This window comes from Filicampus tigris, chromosome 20 (assembly GCF_054856515.1).
Source record: "Filicampus tigris isolate MCC_2025a chromosome 20, RoL_Ftig_1.0, whole genome shotgun sequence".
NCBI lineage: Eukaryota > Metazoa > Chordata > Actinopteri > Syngnathiformes > Syngnathidae > Filicampus > Filicampus tigris.
This window is the reverse complement of record NC_141236.1, coordinates 14,944,429-14,966,266: the sequence shown is the minus strand read 5'-3', so window position 1 is coordinate 14,966,266 and position 21,838 is coordinate 14,944,429. Positions and strand designations below refer to the sequence as shown.

General features: G+C 54.0%; 3 protein-coding genes and 1 long non-coding RNA gene across 8 annotated transcripts; 2 read left to right on the top strand and 2 right to left on the bottom strand.

Moving 5' to 3' along the window:
• Nucleotides 1–461: 461 nt before the first annotated feature.
• LOC147128618 (uncharacterized) lies at nt 462–11,524 on the top strand. The gene is made up of 4 exons (XR_015083795.1): nt 462–5,894; nt 7,616–9,115; nt 9,205–10,321; nt 10,465–11,524. It is a non-coding gene; the product is annotated as an uncharacterized LOC147128618 (long non-coding RNA).
• On the bottom strand, nt 790–6,143 carry vipas39 (VPS33B interacting protein, apical-basolateral polarity regulator, spe-39 homolog). 2 transcript variants are annotated; one of them, XM_086018417.1, is made up of 18 exons: nt 5,873–6,142; nt 4,810–4,912; nt 4,584–4,733; nt 4,475–4,510; nt 4,294–4,358; nt 4,170–4,226; nt 3,993–4,085; nt 3,879–3,912; nt 3,655–3,757; nt 3,556–3,583; nt 3,390–3,463; nt 2,548–2,623; nt 2,325–2,459; nt 1,863–1,904; nt 1,616–1,792; nt 1,187–1,276; nt 1,007–1,111; nt 792–935 (listed from the first exon to the last, which is right to left on the bottom strand). In XM_086018417.1, exons 1-18 carry the CDS (start codon nt 5,954–5,956, stop codon nt 915–917), a joined length of 1,473 nt encoding a protein of 490 aa, XP_085874543.1. In that variant the 5' UTR covers nt 5,957–6,142; the 3' UTR covers nt 792–914. The 2 variants fall into 2 exon arrangements, with proteins under 2 accessions (XP_085874542.1, XP_085874543.1); XM_086018416.1 differs by having other exon boundaries at nt 790–935; nt 1,616–1,904; nt 5,873–6,143.
• On the bottom strand, nt 8,531–21,819 carry brf1b (BRF1 general transcription factor IIIB subunit b). Of its 4 annotated transcripts, none has more exons than XM_086018388.1 (19): nt 21,580–21,819; nt 20,794–20,981; nt 13,448–13,528; nt 13,122–13,291; nt 13,018–13,049; nt 12,844–12,916; nt 12,733–12,779; nt 12,368–12,517; nt 11,776–11,869; nt 11,577–11,703; nt 11,432–11,471; nt 11,261–11,356; nt 10,944–11,195; nt 10,449–10,667; nt 10,313–10,365; nt 9,963–10,243; nt 9,666–9,714; nt 8,883–9,090; nt 8,531–8,796 (listed from the first exon to the last, which is right to left on the bottom strand). In XM_086018388.1, exons 2-19 carry the CDS (start codon nt 20,932–20,934, stop codon nt 8,753–8,755), a joined length of 2,157 nt encoding a protein of 718 aa, XP_085874514.1. In that variant the 5' UTR covers nt 20,935–20,981; nt 21,580–21,819; the 3' UTR covers nt 8,531–8,752. The 4 variants fall into 4 exon arrangements, with proteins under 4 accessions (XP_085874514.1, XP_085874515.1, XP_085874513.1 ...); XM_086018389.1 differs by lacking the exon at nt 12,733–12,779 and having other exon boundaries at nt 10,449–10,530; nt 10,597–10,667; nt 13,122–13,295; nt 21,580–21,817; XM_086018387.1 differs by lacking the exon at nt 12,733–12,779 and having other exon boundaries at nt 13,122–13,295; nt 21,580–21,817.
• Nucleotides 13,621–20,366, top strand: LOC147128617 (uncharacterized). The gene is made up of 19 exons (XM_086018364.1): nt 13,621–13,713; nt 13,777–13,823; nt 14,205–14,279; nt 14,370–14,497; nt 14,566–14,706; nt 14,772–14,849; nt 14,953–15,123; nt 15,688–15,784; nt 15,882–16,105; nt 16,195–16,360; nt 16,551–16,756; nt 16,979–17,096; nt 17,166–17,374; nt 17,494–17,611; nt 18,203–18,372; nt 18,437–18,531; nt 18,618–18,733; nt 18,828–19,664; nt 19,918–20,366. Exons 1-19 carry the CDS (start codon nt 13,688–13,690, stop codon nt 20,283–20,285), a joined length of 3,390 nt encoding a protein of 1,129 aa, XP_085874490.1. The 5' UTR covers nt 13,621–13,687; the 3' UTR covers nt 20,286–20,366.
• Nucleotides 21,820–21,838: the final 19 nt, after the last annotated feature.

The following is a 21,838-nucleotide window of genomic DNA, read 5'->3' as shown; positions in this document are numbered from 1 at the left end:
ATGAAACGACGAACTATTGTGACGTTCTCATCAAGCGACGAACGCCGTCAAGTGTCCTGCATAATGATGTCGTCCACAAGAGGGCGCTCTGACTCTGTTGACTCGTGAGCAGGTTTTATTTCTTCTCTCGTGAGCAGACGACGTTGCTTTCCGGCGAAATGTTCTGCTCGTCAACGTCGGCAACACGCGCAGGTGGACGACACAACAGTATCAGCAACGGCAACGTTTCGGTAAGTTTCAATATTTGCGCGAGCGCGGACACCTCTTCTTTTGACGGCACACTTAACCCAAATGAGTAAGCAAAACATCATTACGTTTCGGTCTGTCGACATCCATTTCAAATTCAACTCGATAAAATGACTGGCAAGTACATTCGAACGAACAACAAACCAAACTTTTTTTTTTTTTTTTTATGTCTTTGGCCAAAGTTTTCCCGGTGCGTTCGAATGGTAAGTAGACTTCGTTTACTCGTAGTTTAATGGTTTTATGTGCAGTGTGATTTATCTTCGGCACTGTTTACCCGTAATGCCGCGCGCACATCACTTGGGCAAGTAGTAAGTAGAGTTTTCTTTTTTGCACTCGGCCCACAATACCAATAGGTTCGAAAATTATCCGAACGATCCGCCCAGCCGTTGTCTTGCGACCCGGGCTGACTTGGTCTACCCGCCTGACTGGTTGCCAGACAATATCGAAAATACCCTTTTTGGAGCCTTCGTGGAACTTTCTGGAATGTGGCGGAGGAACGTCACAGCCTCAGCTCAAGTTGGACAAAGTCACACTTTGTTTGAACTCTTTTTTTTTTTATTTATTTTTTTTATATTGGATTTATTATTTTTTTTTTTTTCGAACCCCGTCGACGACATGTGAAAAATGAGGATGCGGGCTCGGACGACTCGCCGAGTGAAAGTTGCCGCTCAATTCTTCCACCGGATTTGCTGAAAGGGGAAAAAATGGAAGAATTGACACAGGACCAAGATCAACTCCCTCAACTTGTCGTCTTCCTCACCGAATTGTTGAGCAGCTCGTCGATCTTGCGCTCCTCCGCCGAGCCCGTCTCCACCATCCCTCGGTATCCTATCAACAGCCGTCGGTCTTTTGAGTCTCGGTACGTCTGATTGGAGGAGAAGAGAGGTCAGGTGACGCGGGCGGACGACAGACGAGGCCGATAGCGCGCGCGCGCGCTCACGTTGATGACGAGCTCGTGACATTTGAGTTTGTGGGCCAGCGCCATCCTGGCGTCGGCGTCGTCCACCAGGCCCACGTAGTCCTGCAGCACCTGCACAGGCGAGCACCGCGCCACGGCCCAAATTAGGGATGGCCCGCAAATGCACTCAAAAGATTGAGTCTCCCACAAATGCAGAGCCATGTTTTGAACAAATCGAAACAATTCTTCAAAAAACGATGCTTAATATTGATGAGATGTTTTTCTGTGCCCCGCCAGTAGAACTGCTGGCAAATGGTGGCCCCCTGCAGCGCTTCACTCGGCCACGCCTGACCTAGCCAGCGCCTTGAAATGTGCCCTCCAAATGGCGTTGCCGCGACTGAGGAGCGGAGTCCGCCGTCGGCCTTTTGCGTAGTTGCTTTGGCGGCGGCCGCCAGCTAACCGGGAACTCACCTGCACGGGGGCGGCGTTTCTGTGCAGGATGTCGACCACCTTCTGGAAGGCCAGCGGCGATTTCTTCCTGGCGAAGCCCAGCCAGCTGCGGCCGGCGAAGAGCGCGTCCACGTCGCTCCACGACTTCTGCTTGGCTCGAGCGCTCAGCGCCGTCACGAAGAACTGCTTCTCCGATATCTGCGTGCGGCGGCGGCGGCGCTCGGTCAAAGCGCGCCGCACTCGCCCCGCCCGCGCGGACGGCGCTCACCTTGAAGCTCTGGCGGACGTTGAGCGGGCTGCTGAAGCTCCCCTGCGGACGCAACGGCACCTCAGCGCGACTCGGACGCGTCCGCGAGACCCGGCGGGTTTTTCGGGGCCAATTCCGATTGTTAGACGCCGATAACCGAGAGTCGTGGGCAGTACATGGGAACGAATTGGCGTCAAAACTTGCAACCATCCAAGTTGTTGAACAATCAACTTTGTTTTGAATTGAATTGTTCAACAATTCTGACTTGAAGCGGCTTTTTTGTTTTTGTTTTTTTGTCTTCAACCAAAAGTGCAGGGAGCTCCCGGGCTCAGCAGAATATGCGAGAAAGTCAACAGAAATGTGCAGTAAATGCTTTGCTGAAGTTTGATCGGTAAATTAAACAGTTGTCCCCCCCCCCCCCACATGTCTTACTGGCAGTGGGATTTGGAAAGGTGGGGGGGGGGTGTTGCAGTGCGCACTGACCTCGGGCTGCTTGTAGTGGTAGAAGCAGCAGTAGTACAAGGTGGTGATGAGCGGCATGTGGAGGATGGAAGCTCGCCGGGGAAATTTCTGGAAGATCTCCACCTTCCCTCCTTGCTCGGCCTGCCGGTCCGTCGCCTGGCCAGCCGGCAAGCGGGCGGCGCGCCGTCATCGTCATCGTCATCATCATCATCGGAACGAGAAACAAAGCAAATGTGGCTCAAACCTCGATGAGCATCTGCCGCTCCAGCAGAGACACCTGGTCCTGGACCTGGACCAGGTCTTCAGCGGAGAACTGCAGACTGCAAAACAAAGGCATCCATGAGCGGTCAACAAGGGGGGCGCCGTCCCCCAGGAAGCGGGTTCTGTCCAAACCGGGAGCGAGTCAAGCCGGAGACGAGGCAAAGTCCCAATGGGCCGCTGCGGAGTCCGTCGCCATGGTGACAGACGGCACGTCAACAACGGCACCGTGACGAGAGCAAGAACCGCACGTTGCGGACGAGACCAGAAGTGAGGCGGCCGGGCCGACGCCAACCTTGTAGCGGTTGCGGGAATTTCTGGCGCGCGTGCTCGCCGCAACAATCGCCCCTCCCCTTTCCGGGCAAGACGAAAGCCTGGTCTTCCGAACGATTGCGCCGATACTCGTGGGTCAAAGTGGGCACGACTTGTGGTTTTTTTGGGACACGAGGCGACGTTTTCATGTTGACGGCAAAGTCGGGGCCGAGCGCCCGGTCGGCAACCACCAACGTCCGGGGACCGCGCGGCGAGACCGGCGCGTCCTCACTCACTCACTCGGGCAGACGGATGTCGAAGGCGCGGCGCGGCTCGGCTCGGCCCGGCCGCCACGCTTCAAGTAAGAGCGGCGTCAAACCTCTGCGACGTCAACCCGGCTCGGCCCGGCCGCCACGCTTCAAGTAAGAGCGGCGTCAAACCTCTGCGACGTCAAACCTCTGCCCGCACCTTTTCTGCTTTGTTCGTATGAGTGGAACGGAGCAACAAAGTCTGCGCTCCGTTCCCTCCCATCAGGACGAAGCCGCCTCCCGGACCCTCCCCGCAGCCGTCAATCACCTGAGGCAGCCCTTGAGGAAGTCCCGCCTCTTGTTTTCGTCCGAGATGCTCAGGTGGCGTTTGTAGTGAAGCAGCTGTTGCCGTGGAGACGCAAAGCACACAAGGCGTTGAGTCGCGCGGCCGCGTCCTCGCTGGCGCGTTTTGCCGGCGTGCGCGAGGCGCTTACCGCCGCTTCCTCCGTGCGCCCCAAAGCTCTGAGGACAAAGACAAAAAGGTGGGAAGAGATGGAGGGGAGGGCCTTTGCGTCGGTTGCCACGGGACGCACCTGTAGACGTCGGCCAGCTCGGCGTCTTCGCCGCTTTCGCTCAAGTAGTTGAGAAAATGCTGCAGCGCCGTCTGACGCGACGCCAGCTCGCCCAACAAAACCTCTGAAACGCACCACAAAGGCGTCAAGGCGGTTGCGTTGCTGGCGTGTCCGATGGCCGAGCGGGAAGAAAAACAAGTCCTTCCTCTCGCCTTTTTTTGTGCATTTGCGGAAGGAGGACTCACCTTTGTTCAAACTTTTCTTCAGAAAAATCAAAACCTGCAAAGAAAAGTTTGCTGTCAATTTCGCCTTTGGCAGGCAAAAGCGTCGTCGTCGCCGAGCGAGCGAGCGAGCGTTACCGCCGTGATGACGCTGCCGTCGTGAGTGCCCACCGACCAATCCAGCAGCTGCATTTTGTCTTGCAGGCAACGGAAGTGCTCCAGGGACACCGCCTGACGCACACACAATCAGCAAGCGGCCACACAACCACACACGCGCACACACACACACGCACCCCCACACACACACACACACACCTTCCCTTGCCGCATCCTCTTGACGGCCTCTTGAGGCGACCAGTCGCCAACCACAACCTGGCCACAAAGGAGCGCACGGTCACTAGCGGCGCCGGCGGCGATGGGTGGCAATGCAAAGGCGTACCTGCTTTTCACTTTTGGGTTTTTGGACGTGCGGAGCCACGATTCTGCTTGACGGCTCGCCCAAAGCTAAACATAACAAAAGAAAAGAGCGAGCGACGATTGTTTTTCTTGCAGCTTTTCCTCAGTCTGACGTCATCGCACCTTTCGGAGTGTGCGTGCGCGCGCGCGCGCGCGATACTCGCCATCAGCCGAGGTCGCGACATTGGCGGCCTTCCTTCCTGCGGACGACATGTACAACGAGTCACACCTGCTCACGCGGCCTTTTGACCTCGTGAGCTGGGCCTGCCCGACCTTTGAAGAGCGAGCCGAGCGAGTAGCCCGAGTTGACCTTGGCCACGTTGGGAGCGTCGGCGCGGATCCGGGCGGGGAAGGCGGCCTCGCCGTCGGCGCCGCCATCGGCGCCGCCATCGGCCGCCGTCTCTCGGACGGACCGCGAGATGCCTGGGGAGAGCGCGGGCGCGTTAGCGAGAGAGGAAGGCGTGGCGTGGCGCCGGCTGGCGGGCGGCGCGGTTCTCACTTCCCACAGGCTCGCCGCTCCAGCTGAACTTCTCCACCGGGTCCGGCTCGCCTTGGTCCAGCAGCTGCGGGAGGCTCTTGACCGCCTCTTTGGATTCTTTCAACTGGACAAAGGCAAAGACGGACACGCTCGGACAGCGGCAAACTTCTTCCCGTCCGACCGCAGGCGCCAAAGTCCAACTGGGCTTTCGTGTGAACGTTGCCGGCGGGAGACCACGTGGACCTTTTGCTCCCACCCCAGCCCGCGTTTGCTTTGCGTGGCGCTCGTCAACAAATGCCGGCGGTGCCTTCACTTACAAGTTGCGTTTGTTCCGCTGACACATTCCTAACTCAACGTTTGCGGCACTTAAATCCTCTTTTCCTATCGAGACGTTTGGAAATGCCCTCCGTGCACTCCAACCTACCCCCAAAAAAGAAATCCGCCACTTTGTCTTTTTTAATCAGGGAAACGGTACCCTATGACATTGCGCTTTGTAGAAAGAGAGTAATAACTAGGGCTAATGATAATTGATCAGGCTGTTATCTATCAATGAACTGGACAAAAAGCAAGCTCTCAACATTGCTTCATTGATTATGGAAAGAGTTCATCGTTGCACCTCTCGGGTATTTGCTATCTTGTCGGTCTGCGTGTGTTGATGCATCTGACAAGGGTTCCTGGTGACAAAAACCCGCCAAGCGACCGCTTGCATCTTGAGTCGCTCGCATCTCAAGGCGCCACTGTAGCAGAACCTTTGGACGGCATCACAATTGCCGTTGTGGGAAGGGCCATGAGACGAAGCGTTGCTCTTGCACCTTCCCAAATAGAAAAGATGCAACTGTTGGGGGTTCACTTCCGCGACCTTTGAGAGAACTGACACCTTTCATCCAAAAGGCGTCTTCACCTCTCCTACTTTAGCGAGGTTGAACCCACAACCGCAACGTTGTTGCTGGTGAACGACACAAGGCGCTCAGCTGCCAAAGCGTCGTCGTCGTCGTCGTCGTCATCATCAGCAGCAGCATCCAAGTTGTTTTTTTGTTTTCTTTACCCTGTAAAAAGCAACTCGACCGATGTTGCGCAGCCTCACCTCGTCGTCGTCATCGTCGAAGGTGAACGCTTTAAACTTGGACGTGTTCCAGTATTCTTCCTCATCTGTTCGACTCTTCATCATTTATGCCAAAAGAACAACAAAGCAACAAGCTAAGTGGTTAGCAGGCTAGCTGCGTCGCCTTTGCTTTCACGTTCGCACAAATCCCGACCGGGACAAGACAGCAGGTCCCCAACGGTGCCTTCTGGGACCTCCGAGCTTACGTTGTTGTTGTTGCTGTTGTTGTTTTTTTTGGGGGGGGGGGGGGGGGGGGAAGCAGCTGAGCAAGTAAGCAGCCGCGCTTCCGGTGTTTGGAAAGTTGCGGCGTCGGCGGCGCGCGTTGGCTGCTGGGAAATGTAGTCAGGCGGGCTCACGTGACCAAGGACCGCGCTCGCAGGCGACTGGAGCGCCAGGCTCCTTTCAAAGGGACACTTTGAAACGTTCACGATTTCATTTTCAGTGCACGTAAGAGCAGATGAGTCCGAACCCGAAACGTGAGTTGCTAAAGTTGACTTTTGGAAGCGTCTGTTGTTCACGTTCGTTGTTCGCTGTCACCTGCAGAAGTTCTCTGACGACTCTGCGATTGTCGGCCTCATCACAGGCGGAGATGATCGGGAGTACAGAGAACTTACTCAGGGTTTTGTGGATTGGTGCCAGCAGAACCGCCTCCTGATCAATGCGGGGAAATCCAAAGAAATGGTGGTGGATTTCGGTAGGCGCCAGCACTCTTCACCTGCACCAGTGAATATCCGGGGAACAGATGTTGAGAGAGTCTCAACTTACAAGTACCTGGGTGTTCATCTGAACAATAAACTGGACTGGTGCGACAACACAGACGCCCTCTATAGGAAGAGTCAGAGCAGACTCTTCCTACTCAGGAGACTGAGGTCTTTTGGGGTTCAGGGGACACTCCTCAGGAACTTTTATGACTCGGTGGTTGCATCGGTCATCTTCCAGGGAGTGGTCACCTGGGCAGGCGGCGTCTCGGCCCGGGACAAGAAGCGGCTGGACAAACTGGTCAAGAGGGCCGGCTCTGTCCTGGGCTGCTCCCTGGACTCTGTGGACTCTGTGGGGGACAGGAGGATGTTGGCCAAGCTGTCATCAATGCTGGGCAACCCGGACCACCCCCTCCAGGGCACCCTAACAGCACTCCATAGCACCTTCAGTGACAGACTGTTACACCCTCGCTGTGCAAAGGAGAGATTCCGCCGTTCCTTCTTGCCTGCTGCTGTCAGACTCTTTAACAAGAACATTGTGTAGTCTCTACAAACTGGCGGTCATTAGTGCAATTGTGCAGTCCTGCACCTGAGCTCGTATCGTGCAATACCCAATATTCCCCACTACTGTAATACCGTGCAATACTCAACATTCCCCACTACTGTTAGTCTAGTTTTATTTTTATCCAATGCTGTTCCTTACATTTCACTACAGCACTGCAGCACTGTCACTTAGAGTATTTTTTCCTCTGTACTATGTACAGGCCGAAATGAGTGTTCCTCATATTTTTTATGTAGATGTAGGTTGGTGTGTATACACATGTGTATATACACATGTTACTGCGTATATCTACATAGGTTTGATTCTAAATGTTTGCCGTCAATGTTATACATTAATGGCCACATTATGCCGCCGCCCCTGTGTGACCTATATCTTTGCTACTGTAACAACGAAAATTTCCCCACTGTGGGATCAATAAAGGCATTCTTATCTTATCTTATCTTACTTTTGTCTCTTGTCCACCAGGGGGCTCTAAATGTCCATTTTCCTCCCGTCGGCTGCGGTGTGGTGTCACGTGACTCAGCTTTCCAAACCGGGGGGAGCTGAACTAAAACTACTCGGACTCGTCAATGACGTCATCCAGCATCTCACTGCTGTCGTCACGCTTCAGACGTCGAGCTGCGGCGGCAATTAAGGAGGAGAGCCGTCCACGTGTGGACAAGCGTGTCCTCTTCTTGCTCTCCAACATTTTGCGACCGCCGCTTGACTTGCGTTGTCGCAGTCCGATGAGCAGCGTTCGTCACCAAATTGCACACGTAGAAACTCACTCACCTCCTCTTAGCTTTTGCACCATCACTTTTTCACCGCTCACACGTGGAGTGACAAAAAGTGTTGGAACACTTAAAGCGACCAACATGTCGTCCTTGGTGAAGTCCTTTGTGGTGTTTTGGCTCATTGTCCTGTGCAGGTTGCCAGTGACGTCACTGACCGTTGTCCTGTGTGTGTGTGTGTGTCATCAGCTGCTTATCTCCAATTTTGGAAACTTTTTGAATTTTCACATTGATGCGATGTCCGTAGCGCGGGAACACCATTCATGTAAAAATAAGAACATGAAAAAAAAATGGAGATAAGTGATTTTCACATGACAGCGATGACATGCAGACAGACAGTATGTCGTCAGACAGTCCTCCTCGTCATACGTTCGACCACTATTAGTGCCGTACTGATGAGCTGTCATTTGAAAGACAAAGAAGTGCTATTTTCCCTCGTTATTCTAGTGGAATGGATGAATGTCTATTCCATTCGAAGTGGGCACTTTTAAGATATGAGTTTTATGCGTTTGCGGGCGTTGTCACAGTACAAATCAGACTCGCATCTCAAGGCAGGCACCACTATGTAATGAGTGTATTGGAAGAAAAAAAAACACCACAAACTAACATGGACATTTGATTGCCTTTTTTTCCATTGTTTTAATTGACATTTTGCTTGGGCAGACTTGACAAAAGGGGGCGGGGCCACATGACACAGGAAGTCAAGGGGCACGTTCTGGTCCTCGGAGGGTCTTCAATCTGCAATCTTGCACTCCAAAGCTACAAGATTTCATACTTACATCATTTAAAGAGATCTAAAAAGAGTTTTAAAAAGAGAAGAGAAAGAGCCGAGCTAGAAGATTTCCTCCTCTTCCTCCGCTGCCAAACAGCCCAAATCTAGAGCACACCACAACAACAACAAAAAGCAATCGTCAATCACCGCGTCACCAAAGTGAATTTGATCAATCGGGGCGCGGGCTGACGTTGAACAAGCTGCAGAGCGCTGACACACTCGTCGTCGTCGTCCTCGTCGTCGTCCTCGTCGTCCTTGTCCGCCTCCTCCTCCCCCTCATCTTGGTCACCCTTCTCCCCCGTCTCCCTTTCAGCCGTGCTGGTGCAGCCGGACTGCACTTCCGGTTCTGGTTCAGGCTCGTGTTCTGCTCTTGTGGTGTCGGTCGTCACGGAAGCAACCTGCGAGGTCACATTGGTGCCGCAGGTCAGTTTGCTTGTTTGTTGTTTTTTCCCTTTTGCCCCTTATGTGACATGGATCTGATTTTTGGGTTTTCTTCCCGTCTCCGTGAACAGTACGATGGCAATTTTTTCAACTCGGACCCTGGCCTCTTTGGTTTGCGGAGAGGAATGCGATGCGAGCGCAGGCTTGACGCTCGGGTCGCGGCTCAGCTGACCTGCCGGTCATCCAAAGGAGCCAAACGTCGCAAGTGGTCGACAAAGCAGACGGCGCCAAAAGCAACGGCGGCCCAAGACGCGGCCAACCGTCCGTCAGTTCGACGCAAAATGATCCGGTTTGCGATCCGAATGTTGCCTCCCGCGGCCTATTGGCCACACACGCGTCAAGACCGAGACCGCCACGAGCGAGCGAAGGCGGGCGGGGCCAGCTTGACCTCCGCAAGCGCACTGCGCCGCGTCACTTGACGGCTGCGCGCTGGCCCTTGCCTTGAAAGATGGCAATCCAAATTGGCCGTCATACCCTGCAGCGTCAACGGAATCCACGTCACCAGCGGTTTCCTGACAGCTGTGCAACTCACCTTGGACGGACTTTTCTTCCTTGGTGGTCCTGAGAAGAGCGGGCCCAGCCTGGAACAGATACGGAACGGAGCACGTAAGAGGAAAAAACGGGAAAGGTTTTGTGTCGTGGCAAAAGCGGAGAGGAGAGGAGGAGACGCTTTCTTGCGCTAGCTTCAGTGCTCGCTATTGTGACGGAAAACGCTGCGAGGCGGCCCGGCCCGGTCCTGTCAACCTGTTGCCACATTCAATATGGCGGCGGCGGCGGCGGCACACCAAGACGGACGGACAAAGGTTGTTGTTGTTGACGACGACGTCACCTCTTGCCGATGATGGTGGCGCTGGTGGCCATGTCCACGTCGCCGTCCGTCTTCTTGCGGCGGCGTCTTTTTCTGGCAGGTGCGACGGGGGACTCGGGGGCGGCCTTTTGGGGAGCGCCGTCGGTCTGGCCGGCCGCCTGGCCGCCGTTGAGGTCTTTGAGGACGTCGTAGTTGATCTTGGCGGAGATCTTCTTCTTCTCCAGCATCTTCCTGATGGCCTCGCCCGCCGTGGCCGCCTGGACGCCGTCCTCCTTCTTCTTCTTCTTTTTGGACGTCTTGGGCTGCGACGAGACGAGCCGTCAGCAACGGCGGCCGGGCGCTTCCTGCGCCGGGCGCCGGACAAAGCAAACCTTCTCCTTGTACGTGCCCTGTTCCTTCTCTTTTCGAATTTGTTCTTCTTTCTCTGAAAGGCACAAGTGCACCCATCCATCAGTGTCTCAGCGGCTGTCTTGTGTTGACTGTTTGCGCGTGCGTGTGCTGAAGAACCTTTCTGCTCTTGCAGGTATTCTTGGTTCTGCTGCATCCACAGCTGCGTCTTGACTCGGACCTCCTTGTCACTCAGGATGTACTGAAGGGGACACGCCAGCCTCGGAAACCACTTCGCCTTCACCGTTGGACCCGTCGGTCGACTCACCTTATCGATCTCCAGCTCATCGATGCCGTCCAGATCCAGGTCGCCGCCCAATTCCGAATTCTCGTCCGCCTCTGCCAAGCGCAGAGAGCACAAGCCGAGCGCCGGGGCGAGCGGGCAAAATGTTAACGTGACGACAACGTTCCGCTTTGTCGTCGTCACGTTGAACAAATCAAAAGACATTCGAACTATTTTTGTAAATATAAAATATGAGGCCGATCAATCCGTCGTCCGATTACTTTTTGTTTTTTTTGCGTGTGTGTTTCTTTTCCTGCCAAAGACGGCCTCCAATCGGTCGGGCCCGCTTCAGAAGAGCGAGAGCAACGCGCTAAAGGCGAGCAAGAGCTCACCCGACGCGCGGCGGTCCGCGTGGTCCTCGCTGAGGATCTGGAAGCTTTGCCGGAGGTCCAAAGTGGCAGAACTTTGCAGAAGCTCGGCGACAGAGGGCGGCTGGCGCTGGCGTTCCTCCGGCCCCGCCCAGCCTCCCTCCTCTTGCATCACTTGGCACAGGAAGTTCTGCGTGAGGTGACGGGCGGCGCTTCGGAGGTCGCAATCTTCAGGCTCGGACGTCAAGTCCGCCGGGACGCCCTTGTCCCGAGGCTCTACAAAGGAAACCCGTGAAAAGGCCCCCTCGGGTTCTGGCCTTTGGAGGCGGGCCCTCGCTCACCCGTTTTGTGCACATAGGCGGCGTAGATTCCTCGGAGTTTGGGTCGGCTCTTCTCCAGCTCGCTCTCAATCTGGTCCTGGTAGCAATTGATCTCTCCTGAGGGAAGGAGACGAAAAGGTCAGCGGGGGCCGCGGCGTCAGTCCGCCTTTGGGTGCGCAACCGGGCTCTGACCTTCCACCTCGTTCAGCTTGTTGGTCAGCTCTCGCTCCAGCTGCGGAGGAAGACCGGCGTGAGGCACGTCACGGGCGCACCACCACCACCACCACCACCACGGGGGGGGGTCGGGGGGGCACGTTGGGGGATTGTGGGGGCGTACCTGCTGCATCTTGGTCTTGTGCTGAGCGGCGGTAAAAGACGGCGGGTCGCATTCCTGCTCCAGGTCCACCTTCATGAACTCGTCGATGGTCAGCTGACTGGTGGGCGTGTCCTCGAACTCCATGAGCCTGCGAGACCAGGGGGAGGGGTTTCCAACAGAGCCCCGGGTGTCATCTCGGCCGGACGGACGGACGCCTCACCTCTTCCTCAGCGTGGCCTGACACACTTTGACCACCCCGATCACGTCCTTCACCGTACGCCGGAATTTGTGCATGCGGGCCGCCACCAGCAGGGCTGAAGACGAACGAGGGCGAGTGAGAAACGGAAGCCCCGCCGCGGCGGGCGGCACCTTTTCCAGCCGCGCTCGTAACGCCGGGCGAATGAGTCGCGCCACTCCCGTGTCGTGCCAGCGGATGACGGCGCAGAGATGGAAATATCCGTAGCGCGTGTCGGACTCGGCGGTTTGTGTTGGAATGCGCACCGGTTGATTGACGGCTCGCCGCCTGCGCACGTTAAAGGGGCGGTCGTTGGAAGGTTGAAAGTTCCCTTAACATTGAAGCCCATCTGCGGCGCTTGACATTCGACGGTATTGTTAGCATGAAGCTAGCGCACATTTGTTCACGTGTGCTTCGGCATAGGGTTAGGAGCCCTTTCAAAAGGACCGCCCGTCTCATTACCAAGACGATAAGCCGAGACGTGCGGAAGATAGAAGGCTAGGGTACGCGCGTCTCCTTTTCACGTCTCGCCCGCGATCCGCCGTACGGGCAAATCCCGCCCCCGCCGAGGTCGTACCGGCGCCGCACAGTCCGGAGGGCCGGCGGCCCGTGTGCATCCAGTCCCTCTTCATCCTCTGAACCAGACGAAGAGCCGTCATGGACACGTCGTGGGTCTTCAAGCCAAACTCCAACATGTGAGCGAAGCGAGGGATCAGCAGGCACGGATCTGCGCAACACATCAAGCAAGCACAATGGCGGCGACGCTCGAAAAGGAGTCGGGAGAACGCGCTCGCAAGACATGGCGCGCGCTCAAGCGGCCGTTCCCGAGGTCAGCTACGCCCGGTGGGACGCAATCAAACGCAAAGTCCGCATCACGGATGGGTTTCCGGCAGTTGGCGAAACCTCGTTGCGGTTTTGCTGAACCCTCCGAATGTCGGTCACCTTTTCTTGGAGGCGGGCGGGAGCCGGTGCCAAAAGTTTGAGAAGCGCTGCGCAAAATCAAAGGGGGGAGTCAACAAGCAGACCGAAGCTCATTTGCCAAGACCTTCTCACCGATGGCGGGAGCGTTGATGCAGAGTTCCCGAGCCAACAACAAGAAGGTTTTCCCCAGGATGTAAACGTTGACCTGCACGCACGTACGTCCAAAAGAGGCAGCGTCATCACAAATTGGCGAGCTTCTTCCGCTGCGTGCGTGCCTGCGTGCGTGCCTGCCTGCGTGGCTTTTACCTGCAGCAGGTCGCTCAGATCCAGCAGCATATCTGACAAGTGGTTCAGGAAAGCTCAGCAGCACGCGTCAACAATGGCGGCACGCAGGCACCATGGGAGGATACGCGGCGTCCCCTCGGTGCGACACACCAGGTAGAGGCAGGCGGCGATGATGTGCTCCGTTTTGCGGCCACGCGTCAGATGTCGGCTGACCACCATCTTGAAGAAGTTGAAGGCGGTGTCCAGGCAGTGCTGGTTGAGCTGCAGCTGGTTGCCAAGGTGATGGATCTGACGTCTCCCTGACGCACACGCGCGACAGCTCAACAACACGCCGCTTCACCTTAACTTTGCGTCATTCCAAGTACGACATTTGAAAGCATCGACAAAGCACTTCACGCTGACGTCGACGGACACAATTGAAAACCAGAAAGAAAGACATCAAAATGCTTACCGCTTTGCAGCGTCTGCGCTCGGGACTCTTTACCGACGCTCGTGTGGAAACCGGAGGCAAGCAGAGGAGTCTTTGCCGGACCTGAGAAGCGCGCGCGCGCGCGCACACACACACACGCACACACCAGCTCAATCAGCGCCTGGTGTGGCCACCTGGTGGGTTGCCGGGGCAACCTGCTTATTAACCCACCTGGCTGCACCTGTCCATCTTTGGCTCAACGTCAGTTGAGTTCATTGCAAGATGAGGACGGCCGCTCTCTTCCTTGGGTGAGTTCCCCAAATGCGTTTGAGAACAAGTCAAGAATTCAAAGTGCCCGCTTTTGTTTCCAGGATCACCTTTCTGACTTGTCTCAGCTTGACTCACGGAACGGTTGAAGGTAAACGACTCGATTGCGTTCGCGGCAGTGACTCGACGACGACGATTTTGAGACCTTGCCCAACTCAAAGTCGGACCAATTTCGACCGAATCCGGTCGAGGCCTTCGCAAAGTCCGCTTTGACTTTGAAACTCGGTGACCGACGTTTTTGCAGATTTTCCCAATTGGGCACGGTTTTCGGCCGTTTGTTTTCTGCGTTAGAAGTCGTGAGCTTTCGCCATCAAGGAAGGCAAATTGCAACGTGTCTTTTTCATGTGGCGAATTGAAAGACGGCCGTTGGATGAATGGAGGCGCAGCCCTCGTTGTCATTTCATCCAAGGGTCCCCTTCCCGTGCGGCCTTTGCTGTTGTTTTTGACGGTGATGTCGTTTCTCCCACCCTAGTCGAGTGGGCCTGCCGGGATCGCTATCTGTGGGTTCGCGTGCTCTCCAAAGAGCCGGTCCGATTCCAGGCCACGGGTCAGTCCCCGCCCCGCCCCCCCCACGTGGAGCGCTTTGCGCCAGTGCCGAGGTTGACCTCGCCAACCGTTTTTCTGCACGCCGGCGTAGATCCCGACGGCGCGCACCCCATCGGCGCTGCGCTGGCCTCGCGCTGCGGCTACACCGTCAGCACCTTCAAGCCGGGCGGCTACACCACCTTCAGAGCTTCCTACTACTCCTGCTTCACTCTGATCCAGGTAGACAAAAGAGACTCCGACAGACCCTGGTACTCGGCGCGTGAGGTCCAAGTGCGGCCTTTGTTCAGGACGACCGCGTGTTCACCTTCCGATTGAATGTGATGGTGAGTGACGGCGGTTCCGAGTGGGTGAGCCGACCGGTGTCAGCCGTGTGTTCTGCTCCCAACTGGATCCGCCGAGAGATCGTGTGCGAGGAGGACTACATGGAGGTAAGGAGGCGCTCCGGTCCCAGGCCGGCTGCGCAGCCAACACGCGTTTGCTCCGACGTCGCCAGGTCAACGTCCGGCGGGAGGCTTCGTGCGGCACTCGGCCGGGACCGGCCGGGCGAGCGGGGCGGGCGGCGCTCTCCCGGGTAACTTCTCTCGGTCCGCTCCAACGGAAGCGCGGCCGGACACGCAAAGCGATGGACGGCTCACGTTTGGCAAATGGCAACGTTTTTGACTGGTGCGCTTCAGGCTGTGAAGACGGCGAGCTGGGCTTCTCAGCTGATGTTCCTGCGGGCTGATGGCCAGGTGACCCCGCTGTCAATTGCCGAGGCAGAGAGCGCGGGTTACGCTTTGACCCTGACTGCCGGGAGGGCGGTGCTTCGAGCTTCCTACAAAGCTGCGGAGGCGCGGCTGATTCCAGTAGGTGGCCGGCCGGCGGTCAACGAGAACAAACGGCGGAGGCCCCGAGCCCGCCTCGTTGAATGGCAGGCATCTCCCGAGCGGTCAATATCGAGGTGCTCCTAATCCAAAGGAGCCTGACGTCTTGCTCTTTGAGGAGAGAGGCTGTGAAAGATGCGGCGTTTGACCGCTGAAATTGCACACTCAAATTGGGAATGCCTGACATTCACTCGGAGTTTGAGGAGAGACTTCAAAAGTGCTCTCTCTCTCTCTCTCTCTCTCTCTGTCTCTCTCTGTCTCTCTCTGTCTCTCTGTCTCTCTCTGTCTCTCTCTGTCTCTCTCTGTCTCTCTCTGTCTCTCTCTGTCTCTCTCTGTCTCTCTGTCTCTCTCTGTCTCTCTCTGTCTCTCTGTCTCTCTCTGTCTCTCTGTCTCTCTCTGTCTCTCTCTGTCTCTCTCTGTCTCTCTCTGTCTCTCTCTGTCTCTCTCTGTCTCTCTCTGTCTCTCTCTGTCTCTCTGTCTCTCTCTGTGTGTTGGGACTTGCGGATCCCACTTCATCCTGGTTCAATTTCTTTATTGAATCCTCAGGTGGATGGCGTCCCTGTAGTAGTGCTCAGAGTCTTTGTGTTCTACAAGCGGCAGCTGATGGTGGTGATGATTGACATGTCCATGGCCTGCACAATCAGTACGTCCTTTTCAAAAGGGGAGGGGCGGGCGGTCTGCCCTGGGCGTGCTCAGGCTGCTACGTGGAACAAACAGCCGCGTACCAAATGTTGTTTCAGATTCGGCTTCTTATGACGGCGCTCGGCTGCTCTGGGATGTCCCCGGGGTGCTGAGGCCTCTCCTTGAGGAGGGAGCGGCGTTCAAAAGTCTGAAGCGTAGTCTCGAGGTGGACGGTGTGATGCTGGATGAGCCCGGCGCCGCTGCTAAGGGGTTGGGTCTGGTCCAACAAGAAGAGCTGGTCCAAATCTCGGTTCCCTTTGGCGCAGAGGGCGGCTACAGGAAGGTAAAATGGATGCGGTCCAAGATTCGGGCGGGTACCACTTAGCTGCTGCAGACTTGTGGTGTCTGAATGTCTTTTTTTTTCTTCCCCAGAGTGTGGTGGTAAACAACATGTACAAGGAGACGTTTGTGTTTTCTCTGCTGTATGAACACCGCTTCTCAGCGGAGTTTGAAGATGGCGGCGACATTGAAAGCAAAGTTCGGATTGCCAGGGTGCTCCAAACGCCGCTGCTCTGTCGGCCACCCTTCATACTTGACCGTACGTCTGCCCCGGCCACGTGCAATTTGTTGCCAGATCACCTTAACTAAAACGCTTCATGATCAAGCTCCTACTGGACAGCGGCTCAAATGCAGTGTTCCGATTGTTGTGTGCATGACGGCAACTTGTAAACACAGATCCTGTGTCGATCCTTGAGTCCTTTGAATAAATCCCACTCTTCTTGCTGTAGAGACGGACAGTGACGGGGGTGTTTTCGGCATCTATCTGGGGAACATTCCCAGTGATGTCACCTTAGAAGAAGTCCGGGTTAATAAGGAGCAGCTGCTGATGGAGCCAACGGAAGGCGGAGTCGTCGTCACCCCTGTCGAGCACCTTAATGGCAGCCGAGCTTACAAACTCCAGCTTCCGTTTTCAAATGCCGTAGTTGGGAGGATGGTAAGAATTCTGACACCTCATTTAATGTCTTGTTTGCCGTCGCGGTCCACCAGTTCAGTAGCAAAGGGAAACAATTGCCCTACTTTGCAAAGAAAACGGCTGTGCCGCAGCTGGGCAAACGGAGAGTCTTGAGTTGTTTTAAACCTTCTTTGGCATCATCCAACCTTCATGACTAAACGCGGCCGGAACGAGGAGAACTGAACTACTGTTGGCTTCCACCAGTACATGGGGGAAGGTGTGGTCCAGTACTCCATTGATGTCAACTTCACATTGAGCCACCTGCCCCAGGGGGACGCCTACTATCATCACACCTTCATCACGACTCAAGTCTTCAGTGCGTGTAAGAGCACGTCTCCATATTCACGTTTCTGAAAAGGCATGCCCTTTTGACGCCCCGCATCTCCCCAAGTTCCGCCAAAGATCACTGCTCAGTGTTTGGACCGAGGAATTCTCTTCAGTGTGGCCATGCCCCCTGGGGCCGAGTCACTCTGGGAGGTGGGCGTTGACCACCAGCCGCTGACGCCGCAACTGGCCGCTCAAAGAGGCTACAAACTCCTCAACGACACTCAAAAAATTATCTTGGAAGTTCCTGTCTTTTCCATAGGATATACCTACGAAGTAAGTGCGACTAGCAATTCCAAAGAACCGCCCGACCCGTTGAGCCGTAAGCGGCCCAGTGAAGTGTTTGAACCTTCTGATTTTTCCTCCTTTTTGTTTTGCGCGTGCCCCGTTTTCAGGACATTAACCTATCAAACTTTTACGGGACGTTCAAGCTGCTGCTTCGAGATACCAGAACTCTGGAGGTTCAGACCTCCACATCAAAACACTGCCTCTTCAAAACTGAAGACATGATAGGTGAGCCGCGCACACCGTTTTACTGAGCACTGCCCAATCGTTTACATCCAAAACATGTTTGGAGCGATATCCCTTCTTTTTACCGGCTATCCGGAGCGGCCTTGAACTCGGTTGCTGTCGAACTTTAAGCAATGGAGTGAAATGGAGAAATCTCACCTCTTTCCCCCCTGAAATTGAGGCAATGTTGTCATGGGGCCGTTTCCCGGGACTAGGCTTGAGTCCCCGAACGAGTGGCACTTGGCACTAATTTTGTCATCTCCGAAATGGGTGCCGCGCTTGTTTATGCTCCATTGGGAATGCAATCTTTTTGTATCAGTTCCGGGCGGATGCCTTTTTAGGGTTCCTTTTGAATCACTTCAACCATTTTTATGGTGCATTCCATGCATCATTTGAAATTGTTTGAGGGCATCATTGGAAAAGAACTTGCTCTGGCTTGAGCCGCTTCAATAAACCCAGGTTGAGACGGAATGAAGCGCGGCGAAGTTTGCTTGACTTTACACCCGAGGGCCGAACGAATGGAAATTGATCTTGTGTGGGCTCGTGCCCATCACTTGCGGGCTCTTGTGCCAATTGCTCCCTCTGTGGCCTCAGTCTGTTCTGCGGACGGCATCATCACGGTGGTGACGAGGCCCACGGCCACCTGGCCCACAGTCCAGCCTGAAAGAACCAGCCTACTGGACCCCACCTGTCGACCCAAAGAGACCGACGCCACTCGGGTCCTTTTCCAGTTCAAGCTGGACTCCTGTGGGACCAGGGCCACGGTAACACTTCAGAGCTTGTTACTGGATTGAATGCAGCCCGGATGTAAAAGTTTGTCTTCAACAGGTTGGAGACTACATGGTTTACGAGAACGAGATCCTTCATGACAGACAGCTAATTGCCGATGGACCAAATTTCATCTCCCGAGATTCTCAGTTCAAGTAAAGGAAGACAAAAGTACAATGGTCGCGCTAACCGTTTCAAAGGTCTGGGAATAAAACAAATCTTCATTCTCCCCACCCCAAAGGTTAACTGTAAGGTGCTTCTATCCGCTGAGCGGAATCAACAGACTGACAGCGGATCGGATCTCCAGATCTGAGACTCCTGGATTCGGTTCAATCGACGTTTTCGGAAGCCTCACTGGTCAGTAGTGTGTGTGTGTGTGTGTGTGTGTGTGTGTGTATATACACTTCCATTTAAGTTCAGTTTGATTAGTGTGATGAATATTTTCCCGCAGATCCAAAGAATCTGCCCCCTGACTGTTTGCAGCAGGTTTCTACAAAGGAAATAATGAGTCTATCAGAAACGGAGCAAACCCGGCCAAAAGGCAAAGTTGAGTCCACGCCTTTGGCTGAGCCAGGACCAAGCCGCTCCGTTTCAATACCGGGACGCCCAAACGACATTCACCTCGGCTCCCCAAACCAGCAATCTGCTCCAAAGCTGAATGAGCACCTTCAAACTCCTCCTCCTCCTCGTCCCTCCACATCACCAACTCAAGGCCAACTAGAGGATGCGTTTCCTCTAAAATATGACAACTCGCCATACAGCCGCTTTCAGCCTTCACGCCAGACGTACGGTGACTTTGTTGCAAGTTGGGGTGCGAAACGTCTGGAAGACTCTGGTCCAATACGCAACTGGTCTCCCGTAAGCCAAACGGAGTTTATTACGCCAAAGGAGCCCCAGTGGACCTTAAAGAAGGACGCGCATCAGTATTTGGGCCCATTTCACACATTGGAGACAAACCGGCGCCAGAGACCTGGCAAGGCTCCTCCCATTTATCCTTTGAAAAGGATTCCAGTGCCCCAAAGCCCCAACAAACTTGTGGTCCACAACCAATCGGTCAACCATGTTCAGAATATCAGAGTTAAACCTCAAAGAAGACTAACTTTTCAAAATCCCAGCCACAACAGAATTGCTGCAGCAAGCCCCAGTCTAGCGGCTGTCAGCGATGCAAAGCGCCAGATGCCACAACGTCCTGCGGGAACAAGACCAGGGAACTGGCTCTATTTGGCTGAGACTCGAAACGCTCCGGGGAAAATGTCTTCCACTTTGAAGAACGCAGTTCAAATGGCAGGTATGGACTCAAAATGGCAATCTGGCGGACCTTGATGGTTCTCTAAAATGTCCACTTAACCAGTTTGTAGTGATTGGGGGGGGTTAGGGAATTAAATGACTGCAAACACAGCGACTACATTTGCAATTATTCCCTACTCCCAATCACTATAAATTCTTTTTCTTGTCAAACATCAGTATGCTTACGTAAACGGCAAATGTCTCATCACAATAAATATGAAAGACGAGCCCTAACCCCCCCTTTCCGTCACCAGGACCATCTCAGAGTATGACTGGACCTGCTCTCGGAGGATTCTTGGCGCCAGCACATCGATGGAGGTCTGACGGGGTGTCTTCCCTTAGCGGCCCTGTGAAGAGCACTCCACATTTCAGCAACAAAGAAGAATTGACCACTCGCTATCTGGACGGGGACGAGGCCATGCAAGGCAACATCGCGTCCACCGCTTCTCAAATGGGTTCTGGTGTGGACTCGAGGACATCCGATCAAAGTGACTGTCACGGACTGTCGGCTGCACACGGCGCCAGTATTCACCGTGGAATCGTTCGAGCCATGGAAGGATTTGAGAATGCGGCAATGGAAAGCAAACTGCGATCTTCAGGTGGGCTCAGAAGACGCAATTAGAATCTCTTTGACGACGTCCTTAAGTTGGGATTTCTCAAGCAGCCTTGGCTAGTTGAAATAAAAATCAAAGTTGTGCTTCAATTCAAGTGTCTGTCGTTTTACTTGTGCTCATCGTCTCTTCTGGGGGGATACCAAGACGGTGTTGCACATTCTGCACGTCAAGTCTTCCCCTAGTTTGGTGATCAGTTTTAATTCATTGGGGGGGGGGAAAAAACAATTGACTAAAGTACATGACAGGACAATGCTCAGTTTCGGTTTAAGATGCTAATTTTTCATGAACTTAATAGGAAAATGTGTATAAAAGTACTTTCGCCATTGTTTTACATGCGGATTCAGCATTGTGACCGACTGTCGTTTTGGGGAAATCTTGTCATGTCTTTGTGTACGTACCTTAACAGTTTTTGTGCGAAATGTAACTTTAGTCAGTGGTTGTAAAGTCGTATTCGGTTGGCTGCATTTTCAGACTTTAAAATGAACTGTTTTGAAGATGGCCGCAATGTTTGCTCACCATCAGTCGAGACAAACTGTCCCACAGCAGAGGACACTCCTCCGCTTCCTTCCACAAACTGGACCTCTGAGACGATGATGTTGTCCTCCAGAACCGAACCGCAGCCGGTGCACACGGCGCTCCCCCGAGCCTGGTCCACATCGATGTCTGCCCCCCCGCAGGTCCTGCACAGCCTGGAGCTCATTGTGCTAAGGTCACAAAGTTGGGAGCAGGTTACCATCACAATATCTTTGTAACATGACAGAATTGAAGCTGTCAGTCTCACTTCAAATTAACGCTGGTCTTGTGTTCCAATTCTACATTCTCTGAAACTGAATTACCATGCTTATTTAAATTGAATCTAAGAATGTTAACATTTTAATTTTCGACTTGGTATTTTTACTATTATCCTCACTGAAAGTTTTCAATTTAACTGTGGTATTGAAATCCTATTTTGAGTCTGACTTGTGCCCGCCAATTTGGGTTTTGGATTATTTTATGTTCTGGACAGCAGATCGATATTAAGCTTGCGGCAAATTTGGTGCAAGCATCACTTCTCTCTTGATATTGCTATTTGTACAGGTACAGAATTAAACACCCATCAAAAACGACATGAATCGGCCACAGCCTGCACTGCAGTAATCAGGAGTTGGACTCGAACCGGAGTTCTCTGCGTCCTCCAGCCAAGTCCTTCCACACTGAGCTATTTCCGCCCGACAATGCGCTCAATGTGTCCAATCATGTCACAACCTTGCCGGACAAATGTAAAGGTTACGATTCAGGAAAGAAAAGTCATGCAACACTCACGACTAACGTCCAAGTACATTCAAGAGTGGAAATTCTTGGCGCTCAGAAACATCAGCCAGCCATTCGAGTGACCGTCGTGACCCTTTCCTTTACCAGCGTACAAGGATTCACTTTCCGTATTTTTCTTTTTATATTCCGGATTTTTCTTTTGAATTTCCTAATTTCACATTTGATTTACTTGCGAAAGAAAACAAGCCATCATTGTTTGGCTCTTTTTTTTTTTTTTTCCGCCTTCCTGATTCGCGTTCGGATGACGTCA

What these genes read in the sequence shown, in the direction of transcription:
- vipas39 (XM_086018416.1), bottom strand. Translation starts at nt 5,956, where the DNA reads ATGATGAAGAGTCGAACAGATGAGGAAGAATACTGGAACACGTCCAAG. An exon ending in AACCCAAAAGTGAAAAGCAG is followed by an intron (nt 4,227 to 4,293) that starts GTACGCCTTTGC and finishes CTTTGTGGCCAG; the next exon opens with GTTGTGGTTGGCGACTGGTC. An exon ending in GAAACGCCGCCCCCGTGCAG is followed by an intron (nt 1,277 to 1,615) that starts GTGAGTTCCCGG and finishes TCGCCTGTGCAG; the next exon opens with GTGCTGCAGGACTACGTGGG.
- LOC147128617 (XM_086018364.1), top strand. Translation starts at nt 13,688, where the DNA reads ATGAGGACGGCCGCTCTCTTCCTTGG. An exon ending in GTCCATGGCCTGCACAATCA is followed by an intron (nt 15,785 to 15,881) that starts GTACGTCCTTTT and finishes ATGTTGTTTCAG; the next exon opens with ATTCGGCTTCTTATGACGGC. An exon ending in CCTGTGGGACCAGGGCCACG is followed by an intron (nt 18,373 to 18,436) that starts GTAACACTTCAG and finishes TGTCTTCAACAG; the next exon opens with GTTGGAGACTACATGGTTTA.
- brf1b (XM_086018388.1), bottom strand. Translation starts at nt 20,934, where the DNA reads ATGTGGACCAGGCTCGGGGGAGCGCCGTGTGCACCGGCTGCGGTTCGG. An exon ending in TCGCACCGAGGGGACGCCGC is followed by an intron (nt 13,050 to 13,121) that starts GTATCCTCCCAT and finishes ACCACTTGTCAG; the next exon opens with ATATGCTGCTGGATCTGAGC. An exon ending in GGAAGAAAAGTCCGTCCAAG is followed by an intron (nt 9,091 to 9,665) that starts GTGAGTTGCACA and finishes GTGACCTCGCAG; the next exon opens with GTTGCTTCCGTGACGACCGA.